The sequence below is a fragment of the Caretta caretta genome, chromosome 1, assembly GCF_965140235.1.
Source record: "Caretta caretta isolate rCarCar2 chromosome 1, rCarCar1.hap1, whole genome shotgun sequence".
NCBI lineage: Eukaryota > Metazoa > Chordata > Testudines > Cheloniidae > Caretta > Caretta caretta.
This window is the reverse complement of record NC_134206.1, coordinates 297,800,478-297,811,385: the sequence shown is the minus strand read 5'-3', so window position 1 is coordinate 297,811,385 and position 10,908 is coordinate 297,800,478. Positions and strand designations below refer to the sequence as shown.

General features: G+C 38.6%; 1 protein-coding gene across 2 annotated transcripts in view; it reads right to left on the bottom strand.

Annotated features, from left to right (window-relative positions):
- Nucleotides 1-5,214: 5,214 nt before the first annotated feature.
- NELL2 (neural EGFL like 2) overlaps nucleotides 5,215-10,908 on the bottom strand; it is a 244,713-nt gene continuing 239,019 nt past the window's right edge. For both annotated transcript variants that reach the window (XM_048835991.2, XM_048835992.1), the window contains exons 19-20: nucleotides 9,044-9,268; nucleotides 5,215-5,987 (exon numbers count right to left, since the gene is read on the bottom strand). In XM_048835991.2, the coding sequence (XP_048691948.1) occupies nucleotides 5,937-5,987; nucleotides 9,044-9,268 (276 nt within the window). In that variant the 3' untranslated portion in view covers nucleotides 5,215-5,936. The remainder of the gene's footprint in view (nucleotides 5,988-9,043; nucleotides 9,269-10,908) is intronic.

Sequence of the window (10,908 nt, the reverse complement as noted above, 5' to 3'; positions counted from 1 at the left end):
TCCCGGCTGGGGGACAGGGGATTACCCCAGCAGAGCTCCTCTGCCCTGTGCCGCACTGATGCATCTGTGCTTGCTGCTAGTGAAATTTCTGGCTTCTAACAGGCTGTCCCTCACCTCTGTGATACTATGATCCTAAATTATCCTGACATATTACCAGAAAAACAGACTGGGAAAAGAAATAGCAAATGGTCAGAGCCAACAAAGTCGGAAGAAATGTCCAAGAGCAGCAGTCCGTAAATATGCCTTTGGCTGTGGCACCTGTAAGAAATTTGTTTAAGTGGCACATGCAAAAAGTAAGAAAAATCCACTGCACACTAATTTTCTTTTTCATCTTAAAATGTCTCATAATTAAAAGGGGAACGAGTGCTTGACCGGTTAGCAATGGGATGGTTTGTTTGTTTTCATTTTCTAAATTTCTCTTGAGGCAGAATTTTTATGAGTGATCTGCTTCTTTATTTAGGGTAATATTCTAGAAGCAATGATGCAGATCAGTTTGTTTTGGCTTTGGCAGTTCAAATACGTCTCAGTCCTTGCAGTTTAAATAGGACCCGGGGAATTGTTTATATTAGCAATTCCAAGCAATACCTCTGATGCATCCTGGGAATTATATTTAAAGTATAACTTAAAGGGTAAAATGATAGTACTGAAAAAAATACTTTTAAGAAAAGCAGAGTAATTATATGTGGTGGCTTTATGGATGGAATATAATGTGATTAGTAAACTATTGCAGTTTGCAGTAATTAAGGGTTTATGTTATTTAAACGATTCACTAAAGTTGGTAGAACATAAGGTGCACATTTTTTATTTATATTAGACCAGAGGTTCTCAAACTGTGATCGGTGGACCACCAGTAGTCCACGAGCTCCATTCAGATGGTCCGCGGATAGTTCCCTCTAAGGTGCATGCCTGGGTGGCCGCACACGAGAGAATGAAGGGCCACCCACCAAATTAGTGGAGCCGAGCAGGCGTGGCTTCACTAATGAGGTGCCTGGACCCTGGAGAAGACGCCCATGTAAGGTGAGGTGGGAGGGGGCAGTGGGGCGAGAAGAGGGGGTTGGGGAAATTTGGGACCTGCAGGGCTGTAGCGGCCAGAGAAAGAGGCAACTTTCCCCAGCTCCAGTGCTGCAGCTGCCAGGGAGAGACGGCCCTCCTTCCCAGCCTCAGCTCGGGGGCTGCTGCAGTGGGGGAGAGAGGGAAAGACCCCCCTCCTTCCCAGCCCCAGCCTAAGGGCTGCCACGGCAGGGGAGGGAGGGCACATCCATTGCATTAGAAAGGTAAGACTACTGATATTAAAATATGAGTTGTGTGCTTTTATTTGTAGAACAAAAAACATTTATGATTACTTTTTTTTATATAGCACTTTTATCCAAAGGCCTTTACAATACTTAGCTAACAATATAAACAACACTTGGAAAGATCATTAAGTGGTCTGCTGAGACCCTCAGCAATTTTCAAGTGGTCCGTGGATAAAAAAGTTTGAGAACCACTGTATTAGACAATTTTTTCTTAGTTAGCATTTTACAGAAGGTGTAAATTCTGGAAATCAGAAAATACTAATCAACACTGATCTGTAGCGTTTTAGTATGTGGGCATTTATATTTTAAGAAGTGAAGCAGTATCTATATCTGGGATTTTCAAAAACGCCTAAGTGAGTTAGGTGCCCGAATTCCACAGATGCAATGGAAATTGTGCATTTAATTTCCTTGGGCTGCGTAAAAAAATCCCAATCTATAAAGTACAATTTTCTGAGCAACTTTTTTTCCAGGTTACTCTGTATTGAATGGATCATATTCTGATTATATATTTAGATTTTTAGAGGGGTTATTCTAGATTTATGCTGGTTAACTGAGATCAGAATCTAACCCACTACAAGTCTGATGCAAAGTCCATTGAAATTAGTGGAAAGACTCCCACTGACTTCAATGGGCATTGAATCAGGCCCTTTGTGCAGCACTTCTGGTTGTAAACCCATTGTGCACCCCATATAAGAGTGATTAGGAGCAATGGGAAGCTGACCATCCAGGCTTGAGACACAAGCAATTCTATGGCACATTTCTATTATAAACTAATATTTATCCCCATTACTGTTACAGTTTCTTCCAGTAAATATTGAGTTCAACCTTAATTCAAAGGCTCTACTTTTGAGGCAAGACTGAAACAGATGGAGATTTTGGAGAAAACAGGAACATTTACTGCACCATAAAATATGCATTATTCTTTGTCCAGTGTTACACTAGGCTACTTTTCCTAATAACACAAAGAACCTCTTTCTATTGTCTAGACAGTTTCAACTCTTTCCACTAAGTTTAAATTTGTGAACTGAGTATGAAAGCTTTTCTCTCTCACCATCAGAAGTTGGTCCAATAAAAGATATTACCTCACTCAGTTTATCACACACACACACACACACACACAAAGCTATATGCATAGTCACCATGTTGCTTTAGAGCTTTGGTACTATACATATATTAATGTAAGTTTATTGCACAGTATGATGAATAATTGGGACGCACAGTTCAACTTCTATGAATCTAACCTCTGGAATGAAGATAAACATTTCACTTTGAGGCTCAATTGGTCTCACATAGAAATGTTTAACACCAGCACTGAGTGAAGAGAAATCTAGCTTTCTCCCTCCTCTTGCCCAGGGTGAATTTATAGATACCAGAAATTTCCAGTTAAAGAATTTAGTTTTCAACAGTTTACAATGCAGCTATTCATTGCCAATTTGTTTCACCATAGAATTGAATCCAGTGTAACTGAAGACATTTCTGCCTTTGTATCTGCAGGTCTATTAACTTAGGGCAATTACTCTGCAAACAGGTGACAACTCTTCTATGGGAGTTATTGAATTCTAATGCTGAAAACAGTGCACCAATAATGAAAGGTCAGTAGAAGAACACAACAGAGCAGCTTCACTCTGACTGTTCCTGTGAGATGGCTAAGAAATACGTCAAATGAATTATTTGTAAGGGAAAATAAATGTTTGATATTACCTGAGAGATTCTTTAGGCCTGGAATTCTTGGAGATCAATTTTCAGTAGTATTTAATTTTTCTGTTTGGGGGAAAATTAGAAAGATGAACTACTAATTGATGGGTCAATTTAGCTGGGGGGGATTATCGAGATGTCTTTGTGGAATTTATTGACCTTTACAAGAACTCCCATCTAATTAGCAACCTGGATTAGAAAATGCTCACTCAACCCCTTCTCATCTTTTATTCATTCAGCTTTGTTCAACTGAATAACTTGTGCTCCTCAAATACCTATAGTATTGACTGGCTGTCTCAGGATTTGAGAACATGGTTCATTTTGACAAAAAACTATTATGGTATGTCTTGGCTGTATTTGACCTAGTTGTTGGCGAAGTGCAGGTTGTTCAATGAGATGGTAAAAAACACCCACAACAACCCAAAACATAAGACACATCATTCCAGGGGCGGGTCGGCAATGAATGGAGAGATTTGTTTTCCATCATTCACCATTCTGAGTTCTGAAGTACAGGTTGGTATGAAGTGTAAATGTTACTGTGCCTCGAAGAAGTGAAGAAAAAAAAAATGAAGAGATCTTATGATCTTACCTTTGTCTTAGGGCCAAACCTGATCTCTGTGCATAACCCAAGCCAGACTACGTGCAGAGAAAGTACATTGGAGGTTAGGGGAAACAGAATCCCAGCCCACAGAGAAGGCATAGAAAACCCTTCTAGCCTCTTTGTGGCTGCTATTACAGCTCCAGGCATGGAGTAATGCCCCAAGCCTCATCCTTAAGCCTTACAAAGGGTGTTAAGCTATTGGATTCATGTAGTTGTGGACCAACTGAACAGACTCCCCCCCCCCCCCCACTTCCCCTTCATGACCCTTAAATCCCTTGAGTCCAACATTAAGTATGCATGAAGCTGGGCTATGTATCTCCTGCCCCTTCCATGTGCTAGTTTCACAGTGTTCGTTCAGGGCTTTCTGCAGCCTTTACTTGAGCTAGAGGATTTTGCCCTCAAGTAATACGTTAACTCATTTTTTTACCCTGCTCAACAAAAAACAAATGGTCTGAGCTTTGTGTATTTCTAACACACGTTTTATAATGAAATCACAGCATAATCCCCAAACAGTCACACCGTCTGTCAAATCTGCCCTCGGATACAGGCACAAAACTGCCATTGAAATCAACAGGAAATGTGCCTGTGTATCTGAGGGCAAAACATGACCCCTTACAATTATTTGCAGACAGGAAAACAGTGCACAAAACAGCCTCTTTTTAAGGAGCAAACATGCTTCTTCAAGAACATTGATTGTAGCTTGTCAGAAACGGAGGATAAAACAGAAAATCCCGTGAGTAGCTATTATTTATGGACAAGGTCTTGAAGAGAAAAAAGATTTATTCAGTTTGAAAACCTTCATAGCTTTAATAGTCCACTGTAGAATGTTGCACTGGTCCTTTTTTTCCTGAATATTTTTTAGATCTTTATTTTATTTGTATTCTTTTTCCCCTCATATGTAGCACAACACAGCTTTGGTCATGTTGCCTCTTTTGTTTATTGTCACATCAGTAGTGAAAATTGGGTTTATTAAATTACATTTCCTCTCATGGCTGGATGACTGCCCTTGCAGCAACAGAAATAAATATATTGGGAGAATCATCACACGTTAGCAGAGGCTATTAATTTTCATTACAAAATTATCAAAATCACCCCAGGGTGCTGGAACAGTTTGTATAGTGGGGGTGCTGAGAGCCACTGAACCAAACTGTAAACCCTGGAGATAATGGAAATCACTTCAAGCCAGGGGTGTGGCAGCACCCACCGCACTCAGAGTGCCAGCACCTCTGAAATCACCAAAGTTGTGGAGTTTAACAGCAACAAAAATGGGGCTTCGAATCTGGAGAGAATTTTCCTCCAGTTAGAACAGCTTTAAGGAAGGTCAAATGTTGTGTCTAACCAGTTTGGCAGTATCCTATCAACATTTAGAACTTGATCCTTCAAACCTTTATGCACATGAATAGTCCTATCAAACTCAATGGGACTACTGACAGGAGTAAACTTACTCACATTCATAAGCATTTGCAAGATCAATCCCTTAAAGACTAGCACAAATATGAAATAATGTCACAACTTTTGCGAGACAGAAACATCTATATTCAACCCTATTCACAAAGGAGAAACAGTCATCTATAATATATAAAAGTATCACCTGTAACAGTGAAGGAGACTCAAAGCCAGAAATATTATAAGGTAAGAGAAATATTTATTTTAATTTTGCACAAGAACGAGCTTATACTGAACAAATTCAATCAAGAAATAATAAGTGCAGTAAAACAAGGAAATATAGATGACTTTCCCCATCAGAAAACATTAAGTAGCCATGCCTGTGCATCACTTTTTTTACAATAACTTATATCTTTTTTCAGAGCATGTACTGTACATAACACATCTTAGCTGCTATATTCTTTGTTCCTGAAGACATCCTCCCTTTATTCAAATTTCTGCTAGAGTCTGCAGGGAGCAATCAAACAAAATTTGTGCAGATTCAAATATTATTAAGTAAAAATCTCTGTGCCTATTGAAGTGTTGGACTTTCAAAGCTTCAGTAGACTCAATGATCACTTCTATTTGTCTCTCGATCTTGACATCGTTAGGTACAATGTTACAATGTGTCACTTTACCACTAACCTAATATTCTGCATAATGATGCCAGACACATAAATAGCCAGAAGTTGAGCCTGACCTCAAAGAAAGGTTTACACATCTGAGCTTTTCTCCGGTTCCATAGATTTCATTCTGACTCAGGTAATTGAAAGCTCACTCAGTTCAGAACATTTCTGCACTTTAGATGGACAAAACTGATATGATTTCAGTTTTGGCTTTATACAATTTTTGGTCTAAAGGTCTTTTTGTGAAGGAAAATTCTGTAACCAGAAACTGCTTGTGAGACACGGTTGTTAGCTTCACAGTTCCTGAAGGCACTGTGGATCCACTGAGCAACAAACGTGACCATTCTGTGTGGGGGGAGGAAGGGGAAAAGAAGAGAGATATTTAAATGGTTAGTATTTTGTAAAATCAAATTAACAATCAGAATGACCACCTGCAAATACCTGCCCAGTAGAAAAACGTTTCTAAATAAATGTATAAACTGTTTATTTTTTAGTTCTTTCTATCTTCACTTCAGTCCCATACTCTGTGTAAAAGGAATCTAATGATTTCACTCACTAATCACTGTTGTGATCCATACCATAAAACTAAGACATAGAATTGAAGTCATTTGGCAATATGCTATTTATTTCACATGGATCAGGATTTGGCCCAATGTGTGCAGTAAAGATGACAAAGAAGACAAGGCATTAGGAGTTTTATTTAGATTTGACGCAGGGAACCACGAGTTTTATTTAGCATTGAATATCTCAAGTTAATACTTTCAAGCTGTAACACTGTCAAAGGTTAATCTTTGAAGTTTCTCCTCCAGATCTTAGTATAGACATATTTCTATAAACATTAGCAATTAATGGCACAGGATGCCTAGAAAAGTGATTGAAGTATTGAAGAAAAGATATATGTTGCATTTCTACCTCTTCTTCTCAGTATGACTCTTAATGCAGATAGTGCATATAATTTTTAAAAAGAAAAGGAGTACTAGTGGCACCTTAGAGACTAACCAATTTATTTGAGCATAAGCTTTCGTGAGCTACAGCTCACTTCATCAGATGCACCTTATGCTTATGCTCAAATAAATTGGTTAGTCTCTAAGGTGCCACTAGTACTCCTTTTCTTTTTGCGAATACAGACTAACACGGCTGCTACTCTGAAACCTATAATATTTAAATTACTGTAAATACATTTAGTCCATTGAAGTGTGGTTAAAGATCAGGGATGTAAGAATCATTCATTCATTTTCTTGACTGTATGTGGCGGGAGACTAGACAACCATGCCAGCAATCCTAGAGTTCACCTTCTTCACTTGTGATTTGAAATGGTTTTGTGGCTAAGTCAGCTTTAGCTGATGCCTGGCTTTCTGAATTCTTAAAGGATTTCATGTAAACCTATTTTGCAATAGCTTGGTTAGAGAAGCTTATCCTAAAGCTTTGACCTGCCATGTGATGTACTGCTAGAAAACAGTGAAATGAAGCAGTACAAATGAGACACATAGCGGTATGGTATGTATATTTTGTGATACAGAATCAAAACTATACAAGCTGTACTATGGTATTCGCCTTGTTTGCTTGGATTAGGCTGCTTGGATGGAAAACAAAGCTAAAATACTTACAGTACATGTCAAAAAAGAACATAGTGTTGGAAAGAAACAAAATAGGTTTTGTTCTTTGCGGAACAAATGGTACATGTTAATTATTAAGAGTCTCAGGCTCTAATTATACTGTTATGCCTTGTAATACTTGAAAATTCATAACATAGAATTATAGAATCATAGAAGATTAGGGTTGGAAGAGACCTCAGGAGGTCATCTAGTCCAACCCCCTGCTCAAAGCAGGACCAACCCCAACTAAATCATCCCAGCCAGGGCTTCCTCAAGCCGGGCCTTAAAAACCTTTAAGAATGGAGACTCCAACACTTCCCTAGGTAACCCATTCCAGTGCTTCACCACCCTCCTAGTGAAATAGTTTTTGCTAATATCCAACCTCGACCTCCTGCACTGCAACTTGAGACCATTGCTCCTTGTTCTGTCATGGAAAATCTAAGGATAAATGGTGAATCTAGTTTAAACTGGCACAATGACTATTTGGCATTTCTGTTTCTGACTATCCTAAAAGAAAAGGATTACACTAATGTCCATCTGGTCACTGGAATTATGTGGAGTATACTAGCTGAACTGGTTTCCTCTGTAGATCTTAGAATGGATTCTGACATGACACATCGGGAGCCCATGGAGCTTGGCATAGTATCTATATTACTCATATAGGGTCAAATCATGATCTGAGTTTACAAGGCAACAATTGGTACCAGTAGCCCATAGCTCTGTATAAACTGGTTGTGAAAAAGAGAGACCAGTCTTGGAGCACAAGAGGGTAGAATAGATGGGACATGTTCCACAACTGACAGCCAGTGGAATTTATACAAATAAGCTCCTTCTACACTCCCAGGCATCTCAACAGAATGGGATTCTGATCCTGTTTCTTCTTCCAAGTGGAGCCTTAGGTGTTATTATATAACCCTATGGGAAGGACATGGGATGAGATCTGAAATTATTTGGGAGGGTTATAGATCTTCATCCCAATGGATCCTGCTCTCCCTCTCTCCCGCCTTCCTCCCGGCTGATCACCTCTGTTGGGGAACTGCTACTGGTCATTCTTCAGTTATACACAATACAAAATACAGTTCCCCTCACATCTATCTATCTATCTATCCATCCAATGGAAATACTTTATTCTAACATCCCTTTTTTTTAAATTTCTTTTAGAAGAGGCAGCGGAATTCACAGAAGCTTTTCACCATGAACCTTTCTCCTTGAGATAATTTGTGCCTTACCCCTGAGGAATATAAAAGGCCCAAATTATGTGGATTCTGCTGTCATTTTTAAACCAAGGAAGAGCAGAATTTCCATTTTTGCCATTACAAAACTTAAAATATTTGATCAACACAATCCTAAAGGAGAAAATAGCATTTCTGGTAATTTGATGCTCACTCTACAGTATATATTTCTTGTATGAGGTCAGATCATACAGACCTTTGGAAATTATTTGACCCTATAAGTATCTGCAAAATAGCAAGGGGCTGGCAGGAGTAAGATCTGCCACCACAGTCAAAGCAAGATGTTTCTGTGGAAAGGATATGTTTGTTCACTTGCTCAAGGTGAGATACAACATGGGCTATGATGCTGTGAGATTTCTGTCCTGCTGGCACATTAAAATCATCATCTCATTCTTGAAAGCTCTGCACCACTGACAGGAAAGACTGCACTTAAAGGTGAACATTTCATATTGCAACCTTTGAACAGCAAGTGTAGAAACTGACTTCCCACTGACCAGACTAAATGTATTAATATTTATAAGCCACAGAACCACCTGGTAAGGAGGCATCTTGGCTTGAGTTTTAAGCTCTTTACCTTGCATTGGCAGAGGGTGCACTCTGTGCCGTGTTTAATCCAAGAAGATCCAGTGAAGCGAACTACATTAGTTTCATCCAGACATGTCTTAGTGATGTCATTACGAATGGTGTCTGCCTGGCAGGGGTCAGTGACGCAGCGCGGACAACACTCACTCTTGGGGAGTACACTGAATTCACATTCCACCTCTGGACAAGGCAAAGGCCAACAGTCAACTTCACCTTGCTATTTAAAAAAAAGGAACAAAGAGAGATCACTTTAATTATTCTGTGTTGTTTCTGATGTACTATTACATGTTTCTATGACTCAATGTGTTGTCTCTTTCTGCTGGCTGATTCTCCCATGTGGCTGTATTTAAAAGACAGTGAAAAGAATTCTGATGCTCATTTCCTATTGACAATGCCAGAAGTTACATAGAAAGTGTATGTATTTTAAAAATCAATGTGTCATTCTGGAGGGGTGGTGTTGGTGGTAAATGGAAGGGTGGATTGATTTAAATCAAAGCAACTTAAATCACTGAATGTAATCAATTGAAATCAGCAATCAGGAAACTTGATTTAAATAAGGATACATTTCTTATTTACTAGATGATTAATTTTTTACTTGTGATTTCTGTCCAGCTCTAGTTGGATGGAAATTCAAATTCAATTATAAATGAACCAAAACAGAATTTTATTTATTTATAAATAAATAAATGTATAAATAAAACTACCTTAAATGCACTGGATACATAAGAAAAAAAGTTTATCAAAAAGTTCATTAAAGTATGTATTGCATTTAAAACTAACTGATTTATTAAATAAAGGAAGTATCTGTAGTTAGTGAATTGAAATGCTTGTTTCTGGTCATCATGTCCTTCAAGATTTTAGAACTGCTTGATTTCATCCTCGCACACCTAGTTTTTATTCATAGATTGGAAGAGGAAAAGGAGCTTTCCTGCTTTTTCAACTCCCAATTGGTTTCTTAATTTTGAAGGATTGCATCAGTTGAATAAACTGGAATGAAGAAAATATTCTCTCTGCACCTGCAGAAGAGGCTATTGCCATCAAAAGCTGGTTTACTTCAACAATCTCTAGTTCCAGATGGTTAGCCAGGGACTTCATAGAATATAGACTATCAGGGTTGGAAGGGACCTCACGAGATCATCTAGTCCAACCCCCTGCTCAAAGCAGGACCAATCCCCAATTTTTGCCCCAGATCCCTAAATGGCCCCCTCAAGGATTGAACTCACAACCCTGGGTTTAAGCAGGCCAATGCTCAAACCACTGAGCTATCCCTCCCCCGACCAGTTCAGTGGTTTGACTTTCTTTAAAATTTGGCTGCAAACATGTACTACTTAATATTATTTCTTGAATTTAATTTAAATGATTTTAATAGGTTGTAAAAGGTTTGAGCCTTAACATAGGTTGTCATTATTTCAAACTTAACTTTAAATAGGTTTGATTTAAATTAAAACAATTATTTAAGTTAAAAAAATCCAATTTTTAATTTTTTTAAACTATCAGTTTTTATCCACTCTAGTAAATGGACATCTTTCTGCCTCCCCATTCCCGTTTCATTCAAACATCTTATTTTGTCTCTGCTGTATTAGGGAGAAAATGCTACTCAGACATGCTGTGGATGTACAAGCTCAATGTGCAGCCGAATGTATTTTGGCTGCATAGGAGATCTGGAATGCCAAGAAGCCATGAAAGGGAGTAAAGTGTTGAAATATGGACAGAGATTACAAAGGAAATAGTTCTGATTTATGTCAGGGTAAGTACAAGGATAATCAGGCCACAAGTATGTAAAGCTGTCCTTCATATCATTGACTATGAGGTATTGTTGAGCCACACTGGATCCTAACAGCGTATAAAGGCTTGATC